The 18,386-nt window shown below is 41.2% G+C and overlaps 1 protein-coding gene across 5 annotated transcripts in view; it reads right to left on the bottom strand.

Moving 5' to 3' along the window:
* Nucleotides 1-410: 410 nt before the first annotated feature.
* The window catches only part of FGF13 (fibroblast growth factor 13), a 464,387-nt gene continuing 446,411 nt past the window's right edge, over nt 411-18,386 (bottom strand). For 3 of the 5 annotated variants that reach the window (XM_032475825.1, XM_032475827.1, XM_032475823.1), the window contains 2 exons: nt 3,244-3,442; nt 1,704-1,840 (listed from right to left, as the gene is read on the bottom strand). In XM_032475825.1, the coding sequence (XP_032331716.1) occupies nt 1,704-1,840; nt 3,244-3,442 (336 nt within the window). Of the gene's footprint in view, nt 1,841-3,243; nt 3,443-18,386 lie in introns of all 5 variants that reach the window. The other 2 variants (XM_032475824.1, XM_032475826.1) reach the window with 1 other exon arrangement.

The raw sequence follows: 18,386 nt of genomic DNA on the forward strand, positions 1-18,386 counted from the left end.
ACTGTAATTCAACAAACATTTTTTTAAATGTTTATGTTTTCCTTCAGTTCTCAGAAGTGGAAAGGGCATTAGATACTTAGTCCTGTGCCTTCCCCCTACCAAGAGAACTGAGCAACAGAGAGGGGGAACCGACAGTGTGAATGGCAGGGACAGTACCAGAACGTAGGTCTTATTTGTACAGTTCATCATTGAATGGGGATGAGAACTCTTCTGTTCCAATCTGAAGTCCAAATACAATAACTAGTACAATAACTACACTTTCAAGAGTGCCCATGTGAATATGAATCTCTAGACTGCAGATTATCAGAGGGCAGTGAACTGATGCACGTAATTCAGTGTTTAACTCCAGTTTCTATGACAGTTCGTGGCACACAAGGGACACTCAATAAATACATGTTGAAGGATTCTTCTTTGAATGAATATAAAGAGTTTATTCGGTGCGTATCTGGGTATACAACAACAAATATTAAACAACTTTTTTTTTTTTTTTACTTTTTTGTGCACAGGACAGAAAACTGCCTGTACATGCTATGTCCACTTTTGGAACACAGATTTTAACAATTATTAATGCACAAAATCTTACATATCATGCAACTCTATGCCAAGATTCCAACTTTCTTCCATGCAACAGATATGAAGATCTAAATGGAAACCTAGCTAAGTCTTAAACACTTTTCCAGAAGCAGGTATAAGTATATGTTGTTTAGGGGTAACCAGTCTTAACATTTCCTCATACACAATATTCACGTGCCAAATACAATGACAGGAGAACTCATACATATACAGGTAAGACGTCTCTTATTTTAACAACACGAAAGACAACACAGTTCCACAGTTCCTGTCGTTACACAAGAAGCCACAACAATAGTTTAACATGATAACACAAATGGAATTAAGAGAAATCTACACTTGAGGATGATTTTATTTTAAGGAACCTTTACTGACGGGGGTTGACAACACAACTCCATTTCTACGCACAAAGTACAGCACAAGAACTTGACCAGAGTACTACAAATCTACAAGAAAAAAAAAATCGGTAAAATCACAAGAACACTGTTACCTTGAGCCTGAGATGCCAATTCAGCTTCAACCCTGAATTTGGTTGAGTTGGATTAAGAGACACAGAGTCAATAGAACCATTGAATTTCAGAAATCATAAAGTTGCGCTATACCAAAGTAAAGAATACGTTTGAGTCAAGCATAGATAGAAAACATTAAGCCAAGAAAACAACACAGTTCACATAATTTTGTTTGCCCCTACAAAACATTTAAGCAGTTAATTTTGTTCTGTTTAGGTTTTTTTTTTTTTTCGTTTGTTTATTTTTGAAGAACAGTGTGGTCTTTTAAATTTTCTTGGTTGGAGAGCAAATTTTTATCAGCATTAGTGCTGTGAACTGTTTTTGGTTCGTCTTCCCCAAAGCATAGGTGAGAGCATGAGAAAATTGAGCAGTCCTTCCCCCAGACTTAGTTCACTTGATAATGCTTGGCTTTTTTTTTTTTTTTTTTTTTTTTTGCACAAGCTCAATCTAAATTATGGGGCTTTATGAGAAGAAGGTTTAATGGCAGATAGAATAGTGAATCTGCCTGTTTGTTTGGTAAACGTCATCGACAAATTTGAACTTTGGGGTGAAGGACTGCTAGAAGGAGTCAACAGCACCTGGAGGTAAGGTTCTGTTACAGAGCCCTTGTTTTGCCCTCACTGGCTACGTTGATTCATTGTGGCTCATGGATTTGCCTCCGTTCAGCACGCCAGAGACGCTTCTGCTCTTGGTTGGGGTCCCGCTTCCAGACCGGGAGAGCTCCGTGAGATCGTGCAGCGACGGCTCCTTGTACATGGCCACTGCAAAGCACAGACAGGTGGTGTGAAAGGCCTCTGAATGGGCACGGCACACTGGTCCTCAACTTGTCCTCTGCTTACTGGGCTTCCGTGCTTGAGGCCAAACATGAAAAATGCTGCTTTCAAGGGCCCAGGAGAGAGCGGACTGGACCAGATTAAGCCAAATCCAGTCTTGATACAGTAGTGTGTAAAGAATTCTAAGGCCTAATTTCCATCACTTATGGTTATATATATGAGAGGACTGATGAAAAATGCATTTCATAAAGCTCTTAGATGTGTATAACTGAATCACTATGCTCTACATCGGAAAGTAACACAACATCGTAAATCGACTATACTTCAATAAAAATAATAAATGAATAAAATAAAATAAAGCTCTTAGAAATTTATATATGATGAACAGCATGCAGGGCGAGCCAAATATGAAAATTTAAGACATTTTTTAACACTGATTTCTCTCCTACTTTAAGATGAAACTCTCCAAGAGTCTAAGAATTAGCATAATTCTTAGTGCTAATCAATGGTAAATATTGTGCTGTAAAAAACAGTCCTAGCTTACACTTATGGAGTACTTACCACACGCCAGATACAGTTGTAGGAACTTCACTTGCATTATCTCATTGGATCCCCATAAGAATCCTATGACGCAGGTACTTTTATCCATATTTTACAGATAGGGGACTGGAGGCACCCACAGGTCAATACTCTGCCCAAGACCATCCGGTGAGTAAAGGGGGAAGCTGGGATTTGAATCCAAGTGATCCGGCTCCAGCAAATGTGTAGTTAACAGTGCTATGTCGTTTTGCCTGGGCAATCTGCCCCTGCTCTAAACCCCTATTCTAACCTCAGGCCGGCTTGCTCTGCTCCACCTGTATTTTCTAACCATCCTCCACCATATCTCACTACTTCCAACATCCCTATCTCTTGCAGCCCATCTCTACCCCTTCCCCTTTCTAATTTGCTTCTAACCCACTAATAATGACCAGAAAACCAAACCTATGAATGGAAATTGTTGGGACAATACCGTTGGATCCTTAGAGAGGGTCCAAGGAGTCTTCTGATAAGTGTTAAGTGTGCACACATTTTCGCACCTGTGTTTCGGCCTGGGGACCATTTTGGCATCATTTGGGGTTCTTGGCTGTCCTGAGTTAGCAATTAAGCTACTTCCATACAAGGAAGGTGTTATCACATGTAGATGTACTATGGAAAAATTAAAATCAGGAGAGTAGATGCTGCTGTCAATGCTTTAATGTCTTGTAAGTGTAAAATGTTACTGAATTTTTGTATAAATGCCTTAATATGGAAGAATTATGTTCCACTTTCAAAAGCGTGATATAGGATTGATTTAACTACCAATACTCATTTGAGCCACATATCAAGTTATATGTGGTATAATATCAAGTTACCTTTCAGTGGCTTGGGCAGAAAGTGGGCTGCAGGCTTGTTCTTCTTCACATGGTTTCCTTTCATGATCTCTCCTTCTTTGTTCAGACCCAGATACCACCCTCGGCCTGACTGCTGCTGACGGTACATCATCGATGAATATGTCACGTAATAATTTTCAAACACCGATTCTTTGAATTTGCACTCAGGTGTGAAATGTTCCTACAAGAAAAGTAAATAAACAAAAGCTCAACATTTATAGCTGTGAATTTCACGGAGGACCATGTGGTATTGCCCTTCAGGAGTTAAGGACATACTTTGTTAAAGTTTGTTATGACCAGTGTTCTATTTTAATAGCATAAACCAAGACTACATGTAACATTTCATGTGACGCTTTAGAAAAAGCCCTAAGTGCACGTGCTACTGATCAATGATTAGCTCTCTTTGTAATAAGGTAATGGAAAAATTAGAACCAGCCACATGAGTATAATGTCTTGGACAAATACAGCAGCCAAAGATCAAAAAGACAAACATAAAGCTGTCACATGGAGTTCTGTTCTCTCAGGATTAAATACGAAAAAATAAACATTCGATCCTTATATTAATTTTCATAGATCATCCAGTTTACTACAATTTTCAATTGCTTGAGGCTGAAATCTCTGTTACAGTGTGAAAATGCAGGCTGTCTATATATCTAAAGAGATGCTACAAAGAAAGACTTCCTTTTAGTTTTAGATAAACCAAATTGATTTTTTTTCAGATCATTGGACCTTGACTTTAAAAAAAAAATTCCCTCATCTTTCATCACCCCATCCTTGCCTTACAGTAACATTTACAAACAAATCAATACAGAAGCAAGAAATTTACATTAATTTACAAGCAGACATGAGAGAGCAGCCCAGGGGACTTTGAACCTTGGGATGTGATTTCCTGCTGTGTACTTGGCCATGTTTTCTTTGGGCTTGCCCATACAAATGAAGGCTTCCCGACCCAACAGACTGTTTCTGAAAACAAACAAAACCGGAAAACCTTCTTTCAAATTTCGCGTATGTGTCCGTATGCAAGAAACAGCTATTTAAAATGACCATTTGTGAGCAAAATGAAATGAACAGCAGCTTTTAATCTCTAAGGAAAATGCTAACTGAGCTACATGTGACAGTGGCACCAAGAAAGCCATTAGATTTTTGCTATTTTGCTGAGATATTATCAGGAATAAGTTTTTTTTTTTCAAAGCCTTGTCCCTTTATTCACTGCATACTTGTCCACCACTCATAACGTTTCAAACTTTTTTTTTTAGGAGCAAGTTTTGATAAAACTCAAAAATAAAACCACCTTGCAATAAAAATATTACAAGCTTTCTGGACACCAGTCTTTTCTGAACCATGCCTCCATGGTCCTACCTGCCTCCATTTTCACGTTAGATAGCATTCCAAGCAATGCACACTTTCTGTGCAGTGAGACCTGAAACACTCAGAGACTCACTACAGCAAAGAGACACAGAGTCCTCAAATGAGGCAGCCTTTTTTCTGAAAGTTAATTGAACACTTCTTTTTTTCTGGGAATCCACAAAACCTGTTTTACTGAGTAATCTCACTGATCCCCCCCTCCCCCATCTGGCTTCCAGAATGCACAGATCAGAGTCATCTTCTAGGGTAATTTTCAGCCTAGGGCATACTTGGTAGATCCTCAGAAGATTCACACAAATCCAACCTACTCAAGAAGAAAAGTACGTCTAAGGCAACTACCACATGGTAGGAACCAAAGCCTTCTATTTCTGGGCTGTGAAAACTCCTCTTTGTAGGATTCTCAACACAGGGAGTGCCAAGGTATGCCTACAAAGACATGTGACTGAAAGTCTCCACGCTTCCTCTAGTGATGAGGACACTTGCATAGAGTGTTGGTTTCGCCTTGCCTACAACCTGACGTGGCATTCAAAATTCCCCACAACTGGGTCACTACCATGCCTTCAGGCGTACCCTCTACCATAGAATCCTGTGAACCTTTGTCCCTTTACCAACTCCACTCATGTCATCCTCGTATCTTTCTACCTACCAGTTTTCCTCATTCCTCAAGGTTGAGCTCAAATATGACCACCCCTGGAATCACAGATGATCTCTCCCAGTCAGCACTGATTGTACTCGTCTTTGTGCTCCCATGAACTCTCTCCACGTCTCCAGCATGACCCCGTGACTTGGGATGTGCATGCTTGACTCCAGGTGGCAAAAGGAATTTGTCGTATTTCTGAATCCACCTTCCACCCTCAGAAATGACTGGTCATATTGTCTACCACACAGCAGACCACTCAATTAGTGTTGATAGGAGCTGAATTTCAGAGATTCAGATTTGAGTATCAGAAATTCTAGGATTCAGAAGTATCCACCAGTAAAAAGTCTCCAGGGAATTTCCTTAAGACCAGAGAATGAAATCAGCCATATGTAGAAGGAGGCTGTCACTGCAGGGACAGATCCTGCATGTGTGACTTCGTATCTGTTAAGAATAACAGCTACTACACAGACACTGGCACCTACAACATTAGGAGGAAAAACTTGGCAATCGTTACAACTATTGGAAAATGGCAAGGAAGGACTCAATGAACTGAAGGCTCTGTCACATCCTGGCAATTTCTTAGTCATCACCACTAAATTTGGACTCAAGAACTCAGTAGAGAGGGAGGAAAATGAGGCCAAAAAAAGAATGTTGAAGCAACCAAAGGAGTGTTCTGTTCTCTGTGTGTGACACTGTCATTTTATCCAGTGCTGGAATGAGTAGGCAGAAGAGGCTTGATTTTTTATCAAATGTGGAAAGATGCGAACATCCCACCCAACACAGGAAGGGCCACCAAAGGGAAGAGAGTGCTGCGGCATCTCTCCGTCTCAGCAGTGGTTTACAGAATAACATAAATTGAATTTGACCCTACCAGGAGAAGCCCTATTTGGAGAGCACCAGGTAGACATCTGGCCAGGACTCAGTCCCCCTGGATTGACCTGGATATGATTATTAGTGCTCTTGAAAAAGGTACCCTAGTGGCCTTGACACACAGTACGCCCTAAATAGAGGCAGCAGTCATTGTGCTTTGTGCTTACTATGCATTAGATACATACCTGCTATCATAATAAATGAATGAATGAATTAAAAAGACATCAAGCATTCCCTGCACTGCCACTAAGAAATTACTTGGCATGAGTACAAAAGAAAAGGTGCTTTATATCTTATAACCTTTTATGCATTGATTTATCTTGAAAGTCATTTGCCTCTCTTGCATACCTATATTTATTTCAGAAGAATAATGTTAATCACGTTCAGAGGAACAACATTCCTCTGGAAAAAAAAATACAGATATTCAATCTGTCTCTAAAATTGCTCCTTGGTAATCATCATCTCTTTTCCCCTTAAAGTTCAAAGTTAGTTTTGTTCTCAGTGAATACTGAACCTTTTAATTCAAGGAATCCATACCAGTTCGCTATAATGATCATATCCAGGGTAAGGAATGAAGAGTCTACACTGGCAGAATGACTAATCCAAGAACAAAATCGAACACTTCTTTTTACCAATTTATTCACTACTAAGGGCAAAATAGTTCTTGGGAGGTTGAAATATCACTGTCAAGAAGAAAACATTTGAAACTCTCGACATCAGGTCAGTAGAACATGTTGGAGAATGCTTACAGCTACAAAGGATGACGATCAGCTGCCCTTATCAGGGCAGATCCGACCTCCACACAGACTCTGAGAAGCAAGTGAAGAAGCATTAATGCAATCGGTAATGTTGGGTACATGCAAATATCCCCCCAGATCCAAGGGGGCCCTAGAAAGCATCTCTGTCCCAGAACAAAGGCTCTGGACCTGGGTAAATTGCTATTTTCTTTAGGGTCAGAAGAAACAGCAGTGCCTCGGGTTGCCCCTGGCACCAAGGGCAGAGCATGGAGAGGATGCAATACCCCTCCGGCCCCCTGGAGCAGGAGCCAAGTCAGAAGACGCGGGGCGATGACGGTGGCTTCCCTGAAGGGCACCAAGTCAGGGCCACCTCGCTCAGCCGGTGATGTGGAGCTATATCCTCAGTAGCCGTAACCAAAAAGGCAGGAGCTAAAGACATCTGGATATCACACAGGTCATCCCGCTGCCCTAAACTCATCTACAATACCCAAATCCACGCACAGCGACTAAATGCCTTCCTGATTAAAAAAAAGTAATCGGGCAAACATATGCCTTAATAGCAGGTTGTCCATACGTCTGCCCCCTGTTTTTATATTTTCAGCTATGGTACCAACTGAGAGGAGGGCAGTGTTTCACTTGAGTCTGTCTCAGTAGGCTTTTAGGATTGCCACGAATTTCGTAGATGTTTCCTTTTAACACATTTCTCCCAAAAGAAATACTTTTTAAGTGGGTTGTGCTGATTTCCTTGGATCTCAAGAGAGCAGCAGTCTCCTGAGGTCTTCCACACATAAAATGGCAACACTAAGGCCCTAGACTGTTGGACAAAGTCTGAATGTTACATAAAAGCTTTCACATGTGTATATGCTATGTCAAGCGCGCAAATCCTGGTAGAGGCAAATGTTTCTCAATGTATTTTGTTCTATTCACATGTTAACATTTTCACAGGCATCGTAGAATGCAGAAACAAACAGCAGTTTAAAGATATATGAGTGGGCATTTAAAGAAACTTGAAAACATGACCCTAGTAAAATATAATTTCCTCTTTTCAGCAGGTTCTATAAACATATAACTCATCTATCTCTCCCTTTAATCCTCTCATTTCCTTCTCTTTTCCTCCTCTCTTGTGGCCACATTTTCAGTAACCTGACGATCCAATTAATTTAACAATTCCTGGCAATAGCAAGGGTCACTCTTCTAACTCTCAGCCACTCTCTGACGACAATTAATTTTCTAGATTTAAAGTTAGCAGGTTATTCAAGCAGGTCTGACTTGTGTGCGTCAGTTATTCCCCAGCCTAATGAAAATAATATGCAGATTAAAATGAGATTTTCAACTCTGTGAAAAAAATAAAACAAAATAGAATCTTAAAATATAAATCATACCCATGGGGGGGACACTGTAACTACCTATATTCTCTCTATAAGCTTCCTCTCTATCAGTGATTTCAAAATCCAGGATTAATTATTATATTCAGGACTTTGATGTTCTCTCCCAGGGTATATTTGATGTGAATGAACTTCATTATTACCAAGATCAAAGCACGGGAAGGGAGAGGTTGGGGAAGAAGGAATCAATACTTACCCAGTGCACTGTAGCTAAACAAAATGATTAATTCATGATAAACAGAGTTTGGTTTGTTCACTCAGATATCCTCTGGACTGTGGGATACTTGAGGGCAGCTCCTAGCATGGGGCCTGGCTTACAGTCAATGATCAATACACAGTGATGAAATAAATAAAGAATGGACAGTCTTAGGAAGAGGACTTGGCAGCTCTCTCAGACAGATCCCCAAAGGGTTAAGTGCGGCACTGTATGAATAGAGGGCTGTGTTACAGGAGAGACTGACAGTCAGAACTTGCCTGCCAGGGCAGAAAGAGTAGATGATAAAAGGAGGAAAGCAGCCGAAAGATACATTTAATTTAAAAAACTGGAGAGAGAGGGAGGGATGGAAGAGAGAGGGAGGGATGGAGGGAACAATGGAGGGAGGGAGAGGGGAGAGGGAGGAAGAGAAGGGGGACTAATAAAGACAAAATGATGCTTAAGTTGCAAGAATAGAGACCTCCTGGTAACCAAGATACAGGCATTAAACGTATGCTCTTGACCTTTGGCTCCGCAAATAGCTAAACATTTCAACTAAATAAATTCTATTAGCTTGATTTTTGTAAAATGGCGGGGGGAGGGGGAGGGCAGGGAGCTACCAGCACTGCTGACCTTACAGGATTGTTGGACAAGGAGCCAATGAGATGATGTATGTGAAATAAGCTCTGAAAATTGTAAAGCTCCATAAACATGAAATGTGGGATAACTTCTGCTAATACATGCCCAGAAAAGCAAGGCAAAATAAATAAATTCTCTCTTCCTTTCAAGGTTCTTACTATGGAATCAATTTCGAAAGAAAGGATCTGCCTCTGTGTGTTTTATTAACATGGAAGAAGATAAATTCGGCCCCAAATTAGGACTGCACATGAATTACACTCCATGGTTAGTGTTCTCCTCCAAGCTTGGTTCCCAGAAAACTGGTTGGCTCCCTTCCACTTGTCATTTTGCTCTGCAGTGGGCTGGAAAGGCTGCAGTGCTTCAAGCCACAGCACTAAAGAAATGAAGTGCTGAACAATGGGCCTCATGAAATAGAAAACAAACTTATGGTTTCCAAAGGGGAAGGGGAGAAAGGATAAATTAGGAGTTGGGATTAACAGATACACACTACTGTATATAAAACAGATAAACAACAAGGTCCTACTGTACAGCACAGGAAACTATATTCAACATCTTGTAATAACCTATAATGGAAAAGAATCTGAAACAGAATATATATATGTATAACTGAATCACTGTGCTGTACACCAGAAATGAACACAACATTGTAAATCAACTATACTTCAATTTAAAAAAAGTACACATGTTAACTGGCAACCATTTATAAAGAAATGCAAATTATACTTAAGAATATGCACATGGGACTATTTTTCCTCATATGGTTAGAGTTAAATTTCTTGGTAACATTTTTGTATTCCAAGATATTTAACAGACATTTCAATTTATCTTTTGTTGAGCCCACAAAATAGGCCAGCACAGTATTGCTTTTTCTCAACTCTATACAAAAAACAAACAAACAAACAAACAAAGCTAAGAAGTTTGCCAACCAATGGTCTGTTGAAAACAGAACTGGGATGCAGCTCTGGCCACCTTTGAGCCCTGGGGTTCATTGAGTCCTCGGTATTGGCTTGTTCTGGATTTTCATATATTTCTGTACAGCAGTCTCATGCATTGGATTACTCAGGCCGTCAAATTTCACAAAGCAGTAAGATAAAACACTTATTTCAGTGTTTTATAAAATACACTGAAATAAGCTAGAATAAAGCAGGAGACAAACTCAAAACAATGTACCCCTTACAGAGCCTAAGAAGGGTGATTTTTGTTGTGATATAAAAATTACATGATCCAAAGGCCTCCCTCACTCCAAAACTGGTCAGCAGGTACACTCTGAAATGGAAGTAACTTGCTGAGATTTGTGACCCAGAAGAGGCCACATGTCTCCAAGGCTGTGTAACTGGCCCAAGACAGTGTTGGTCTGACCCAAGCCTTGTAGAAGACTACAGATTGGCTAGGAATCCAATGAGGTAGCAGAAGATGGACTTCATCTGACATAAGACAAGTTACAGAGAGACCGTGTGGCCATCACATCAGTTTTGTAAGTCTTACTAGATGAAATCTTACTCTTGAACAAAAATCTGTGGGACAGTATTTTTTCCCCCAAGGGAAGAACACTTCTCTAAAGTGAGTAACTCTCTAAAACTTTTTTTTTATCTATTATGTGTATTACTCCAGGATATTGGCTCTTCTTATAAGTAGGATCAGCCTACGTGTTTTGAAAGGGGAATCAAATATCAGATACGATTTCTAAAAATAAACTTCCCTGTCTTTTGGCTGGTTATTGGAATTCAGCTGTGACCATTAGCTCACTATTCTCTGTCACTGTCATGCTTTCTAATTTGTGGCCGGATTCTTATGTGTAATAACTTCAGAGCGGGATCTAAACCCATCTGCAAGAGAATGACTTCGGAAGTATTTGTAGTCAGCAAGAGAATAAGCTTAGTAGGTTGTATCTTTTTAAATAGCTCTTCCAGACTCCTGTCCAAAAATTCAAAGCCTGGGAACTCTGAAAACATTCCCTAGAGATCCAACAAACTGTCATGCAAAGGAGAAAGGTTCTTTCTGTGTAGATCAATTGAAAAAACCTCTGGCGAGGTAGGTGGCCTATTAAAAATAAAATCAAACCAGGGTGGGTGCATAGGATGTCCTAGTACCACAGGCAATTTTGAGGATGGCCATTTGGATTCGTGTTGGACAGTGGTTGTGTTAGATTTGATAGGGTCTGTCTCTGTAGAGGAGAGTCACTTATAATAATAACCAGGAGTCTACTTCTTCAAAGACTTTCAAAGAAGACTTCTTATCTTTTCTCTTGTGCAGGCGGGAAAGCGATGCGACTGCTCAGATGGAAGTCACTAATGCGTGCTTTCCACTGCAAACCATAGAACCTGGAATCACAGGGCCAGGTGCAAAGGCCTCATCTATAAAACAAGGATGAGAAGGGTGCCATAGAGGGTTGTTGGACTGTCGCATCACATTATACATGCCAATGCCTTCTGAGGATGGGAAATTGTAAAGAGAGTCCTCTTTCTATGTAGAGAGTGCGTTTTCACTCTCATCTGACCCTTGAAAGGAGTTAATGAAAGGATGCTTGTGACAGTCACTTACATGAGTCTGAGTGGGGTTGGTCAATTCATTAATTTAAGGCTCAAATGGGAGAATTCATTCTCAACTACTTACTACTTAGCCTACTGGGCACCAAGCACTGTAGGAGGCCCCTTTGTGTATATAATCGTCTGATTTAATCTCGACAGCAGGTCTCTTTACAAGCTTCAGAGTGCATCCACATCCCTCTGGTCTGAGAGAGGCATTCTCCCACCTTGCCAGAGAGAAAATCACAGGGAAGAAGCCCTTAACAAGCCATTTCCTTATAAACTCAATTGCAAGTGCGTCTTTTCACCCAAATGGCCACCGTGTAGACAAGAGCTGTGATGTCGCTTCTCTTCTAAATGAACAGTTCCAACACTGGCTGAAGGTTCCACCCTGCCTCCTATTCGCGTGTCCCGGCTCTTTGAACAGCGAAGAGCTCTGTTCAAACCTGCCTCTTCCACTTTCCAGATCGCTGACTTTGGGCACTTTACCTGGGCTCTGATCCTGCATCTGGAAGGGGAGAGAGCATCCCATCAGGTGCCTCAAGGGGAGGACCGCAGAGGGCCTGCGGAGCAGCCAGTGCACGTGCAAGTGCTCAGTGGCCAGGGTAGCCCTGCCTTCATTCCTGTTCGTGTGACATTCGTGAGGATGCAGCAGCCTCTCTGCCCCGCTTCCACCTTGAACCTGGTAGGCAAACCAGCGCTTGTCAATGCAAACAAATGGAGTAGAGAAAGTGCCTTGCACCTCAGAGAGAGGTTAATGTTACGCATTAACTGTATGGGTGAGAACTGCTTTCAGCAGTGGCTCCTTTGCAAGGGTAACAATACACGAGCTTTTAATTTGGGGCTTAAAATAGCCTAGGATTCTAAAATTTGCATTACTGTAATGGGTATCAGTGAACCCACATGATATTAAAGAGATTTGTGAAATAATCCAGTACTAATGGGCCAAATGACATTTACATGTCTCATTTTAATTACTATGCCGCAAAAAGTACAACAGTATTCTGTCATTTCTTTTGTTCTAAACCACTGTTTTGCCAGTTCTACTTTCATGATGTAGGTTACTAATAACAACAATACTGAAAAATCTGATAGCACCTTAGGTTTAATCTTTGAAAGTGTCTACAATTGCTTAAACAGTTACGGGACTAGAGTGACAGTCAAGGGACAATTTAATAATGATAACAAAAGTAACGATTACAATGGATTTTAGTAGCTCTAAAGAGCTTTTTTTTTTTTTTTAAGTTGAAAGAAAGGAAATCAGAGATACACTGGAATCTGGTGTTCACACTTTCTTGTAGAGAATGAACCCAGAGCAGGGAAGCAGCCCCTTCTAGAGGTAGCTGGAATCTGTTGAAGATAGCTGGCATGGGCATGTGACAGGCCCTCATTTTAAGGCAGCCTGAGCTCTAAGATGTTTCAGGGCTGCAAAACACCGAGGACCCGGCAGCCCTAACCGGCCCTGGGTTGCAGAGGGAAGGAAGAGCTGTAACACAGAGCACAAGCCGAGCCCGCCAGCCTGTCTCCCAGCCCACTGCCTCCTCCACCACGCCAGGCAGCTTCACACTGATCTTAAGTAAACATGTCGATTGAACGTTCTCCTAGCTCATGCCATGCAAAGTTCATTCTTCTACTGAAAATAGTCATATACTGAATTTCAGCACATTTGTGTTTTTTTTTCTTTTCGGGGATCTCTCTACACTAGAAATTTTTTAGGGGATGACCCCAGAGTTCTTTTACTGAAATGAGGCTTCTGCCCCTTTAGGTGCAGAGGTGGGTAACAGGTAGGGAGAAATAGAAATCAGCCGTATCAGACTCCTGAGTGTGTGGGTGTGCTCGCAACAGAGACAGACAGACAGACAGACAGATGGGGTGGGGTGGTGGGGTGGCAGACAGACAGAGAAAGACAACAAGAAGTGAAAACAGAGAAAGTAAATGTGATGATTTTATCTTTTTCCCAATTCTACAACCTTGTGGCCTTGGAGAAAGGCCTGCCATTCCCACGCCCTGCCCCCATCCCACCCCCAACGTATAAAGCGGGAAAGAAAGTTGTTCCTTTTGTTGGGGGCAATCACTTTGGTTCTTGTCCGAATTCCTGGTTGTGCTTGTGCTCAGACCTCGGGGTAGTTAGTGTCTATAGAGGAGCCTGATAAAGGAAGAAACCTATTTCTTCCTGGAGATTTCCCTACGTGTAATGTACATCCATCTCTGAAGAGAAAAGAAAAAGGAAATTCAGGTCTTTTGAGAAACTCGGGATTAGTGCAAAATTCATTAAAATAAGACACTTTGAGACATGAATGTTGCTATCATAAAGTGAAGTATATTTTCATAAGAGAAAGGTAACGCTTATTAGATGTGTAGCTATGTCGCAGTAAACAAGGCTACGGTTCCCTATTTACGACCAAACTGTCGTCACCTGTGATGCTGTTTATTACAATCATCACCTGATATTATGATTATGGGGAAACCACTGCAGGGAAGCCTGAATTCTCAAAACGCAATGCTTTACAGCAGTGTTTAGACCCAGTATTCAGCTACAATTCATAAATGAGCTTTTCAGTAGCTTGGTTTAAATCAAATTTGGTCTGTTCTGTATTTCCTGAAATACTGCAACATTTTCAGATTAATTTTTTAAAAAGGGTTTTGATGACATTAAATTCTGAAGTAGGCAAATTACAGTTCTTCATCAAAATATGCAATTTACATTTTCAAATATTTTGTTACCTAAGTCTTACCATAGTTGAAAACACAATGCAAGACTACAATATAAACTATGAGAATATACAAAAATGATTACTACTTCATAAGCTTTGCACAACCATGACCTGTTTGGAATAATTTTCAGCTTTCATTTTCAACAGTGTAGACTGTTAAAGCATTTGCATGAGAATGCAAAATACATAAATTATCCCTGCAGGGAACACTTAAAACTTAAGGTAATTATATATAGCATAGAAGTGATTTCAAAGTAATCAAACAAAATAACAAATAATTCTATAGTCACCCTTTAAAATGATTATTTTTCTGTCTTCCCAGTGATCCAGATCACTAAAACCCCTCTCTTTCCAGTTATAGTCACATTATCAATTCTTACTTTGTTCTTTTACCATCAAGCTCCTACAGCTGGCCCTGAAAATTTGCATGCTGTAAAAGCTGAACTAGACAGCTCATAGAGATGGATTCTCCAGTTATATTCATGCTGTGAAGAGAACCATAACACTCCCTTAATATATCTTATCATTGCACTTTTATACTAAACACGCATCCAAATCAAGTCCTATTTTTTACACGCCTCCTATGCAAAATCTTTTAATGGCTCCCTGCTGCCTACAGGATGGAATCCAAACTCCCTGGCCTGGTGTTCAAGGCCCTCCACAAGCTTGCACATGCGCTCCTACAACTCTAGCGTGAGATGCCTCAACTCCAGCCAGACTGGAGAAATAAGACCAGGACGGAAAGCAGCAGAGATCTTTCTCATGAATGGAAAAATATCCCCTGCAAACCGATCAGTGTGCTTCAGAGGCTGGGATGCTCACTGTGATCAGAGAGAATTATTGGGTCATGGGGAATACAGAACTAATCTCTCCGAAGTTTCTTTCTTAGGCTCTGCATTCTTTTTTCTTTTTTAATTCAAACAAATGACTTGCACTTCTTGGAGATCTGAGCTGCCTGGCGTCACGGTTCCGCTCACTGTGATTTAGCAGGCGGTGTGCCTGTGCAGGGGCTGCCACCAGGTCTGCAATTCTCTGGGGACCACTTGCTAATAATCGGCACCTCTTCCTTTCCCAGCACGCAGAGGAAAAAAGAATCCAACGTCAGCATGTCAGGAACCTCCAGGCTCAGCTGCGGCTGGAATGCGAAAGCACTTTACAATTGATTATGTCTGAAGACTTTTCACAGCATCAAGGAAGAGGGTAATGAAATTGTATCTGAGCAGAAGGAAGCTAAATTATTTATCTCATACTAATTTTTACCAGATGGCTGGTGATGAAAAATCTATACTGGCAAATATGCTGTATATATTACTTTAAAGATAATCATGGGGGCTAAAACTTTAAATGGTCACAATATATTTGTATTTTGTTTTATGGCTCATATTGATTCCATACCTAGGTTCTTCTAAGTGCACATGATTGGTACATGATAAATCATATCACTAAGTCGTTATAAGCTGCATCATCTATTCATGAATCACATCAGCAGTTGGATGGCTTCTCTTTTTTTAACCTACAGATAGAACATATTTGGGATGTTGCCACAGGATGGTGCCTACTGTATCCCTCAGCATCAGGAGGGTGCAAACAGCACGTCTTCCCCAAGAGAGAGAAAAGGATGTGGCACTTCAGGGAGCTCACAGTCCTCAGAATTAGACTCCCTCACTCAGCTTCAGGCAGAACTGGTTAAATGCTGGCTTCCAACTAAAATAAACAGTTGATGGAAAGGTGACGACTGTCAGGGAGAGAGGGTGTACCAGATGTACCTCCTTTTCCTCTTCTGCCCAAGTTACGTCTTTAGGGAGAGGGCTTTGTGGGTTCAACATCCAAGTCCACCCTGTCATGGATCCATTTTCCCCTTGCTCTGAAGCCCCCAGTGGAGCGAGGCCACCATGGTTCTTCGCTTCACTCTCAAAGCCAATTGTTGATGAAAAGATAGAAGATGTTCAATTAAATGTGCTGGTTCATATCAAACAAAACACTTTCGGATGAGCCTCGCTACTCTGTACTGTTCTCTCATAAGAGCAGGTAGAACTGCTGGCCCCAGAAAGGCACTGACTTGTGAACGGAATCACCAGGTATGATTCGCCCAGTGAGTCAGAGCGTCTCTGAACAACATCTTTACATAATGTTTATTATTTTGCAAAATGTGCAGTGTCATCTCTGGCCGACTTACGCAGACCAATTATTTTCCATACCATGTTATGGGGGTTATACTCCTTCAAGTCAACAAAGATTTCTGAGTGTCTATCATGTGCACTGTTTTCCCTAAACTAGTTACTGACACTCATGGTGCTTAGCACCGTGCAAATAGCAGTTGCCGTCCCCACACAGTTGTCCAAAGAGCACTTCCTGAGCTGCAGCCAGAACTCACGCCAGGCCCCAAAGTGTGTCTGTCCTGACAGTGAGAGACAATGGACCCAAACTGAGTTATCGTCTACAGTGGCCAGGCAAGATACAGACCTACTGTGGGTGAATCTCTTCCTACTAGGACAACCTGGTCGAGCATTTATTCTGTTCAAAAAGGATTCACTTGGTAAATTCATCTGTTATAGTTACACGTTCTATTGTCAGCAGCAGCAGCTAAGAATTTACCAATCTCTGAAAAAGTGTGACTATCCTAGGTCAAGGCATAGATTCGAATGGAAATAGCTTATGTTGAGACCTAAAAACAACTCCATCAGAATCACATCAGAATGATCAAAGTTGCCACTGCGAGATTACTGAAAGGCACGTGTAAGCCGTACATTCTATGACTAGCCAAACTCGAGGCAACCTAATCATAGTCACTAACTGAGCCTCATACAGTCACCATGTGCCAATACAAGACAGTAAGCCTTCACTGTGAGATCACCTTCCTGCGTGGTGAGGTTACTAGTACTCCAATCACCAGAAATAGTATGCTTTAAACACACTTTAGTGTCACTAAAGTTATACTTTCTGCAATTCTGATCTATTGAATCTTCTAGAGAAGCCAGATATTTGCTAAAAATCATAGGGCAAAGGCATCAATGGGGCGTGGCTATAAGCTAAGTGACCAGAATAAAGGACAGTCCAAATGTTTCCGAATACTACTTTTGAGTAATCATAAATGGAGTTTCAAACCTCAGAGCTTTGGGGACCGGCCGCTCCATACGCCATGCCCAGTTGTCAAAGGCTTTGCTGATTTTCCAGCATTAGACAGAAACAGGAGGAGACAAATTAAACAGGTATGAAGCAGTTAGAATTTCGTTGTTTAACTTTGCGAAAACCCATCAAATTACGTGCACAACTCCGATGAGAATGCAGACGTGGGTGTGCGAACAACCACCGGTCACTGAAGGGCAGACATACGCACAAAGTTGGGGTGAGAACTGCCGCAGATTACATTTTGTCTTCTTAGCAAAATTAACTCTCTGTTCTTCTAAATAGTCTCAATATTTATCCACAGTTGCTTACTGTATTTTGAGTAAGCAATTACAGGTTCAATTTTCCCTGAGCCTGAGTCACAGCCTGGCAGTAAATTAGGTGCCTGGGAAGGTGTGTTATTTCCTCAAGGCCACTGAGCTATCATTTAAGGCATAATTTGCTTGTTTTCCTTTAGGAAGACGCTACTGACTCACTTCAGTGGGAGTTGTTTTTCCTGCACTGCTGATGGCTGAGTTAAAGGAACGCACTGATTTTTTTTCTCCTTGCAGCATGGATGCGATGGCCTGGGCTAATTACACATTCTTGACAACTGCATTGTGACCCACAAAGCAAACGCCCATGATGTTTGGTTATAGTCTGAGGTTCATTCCGTAACTGGGGAACAAAGCCAAGTCCATGAGGGATGGGGGAGATCATGGACTCCCTGGTAGCATTCTCTAATTGACTGTGTCACCAGTGCCGTAAAAGTCATACCTTAATTTACAACATAAGGCAAATTGTGTCACTCCTCCATTCAACACCCTCTGGTGGCTTTCCTTCTCACTTAGAGTCAAAACCACAGTCCTTGCCTTGGATGATAAGATCGTATGTCATCGGATCCCGGCAACTTCTCTGTTCTCATCACTTGCCCTTGCCTTTCTTTTTTTTT

This window comes from Camelus ferus, chromosome X, assembly GCF_009834535.1.
Source record: "Camelus ferus isolate YT-003-E chromosome X, BCGSAC_Cfer_1.0, whole genome shotgun sequence".
NCBI classification, from domain to species: Eukaryota; Metazoa; Chordata; class Mammalia; order Artiodactyla; family Camelidae; genus Camelus; species Camelus ferus.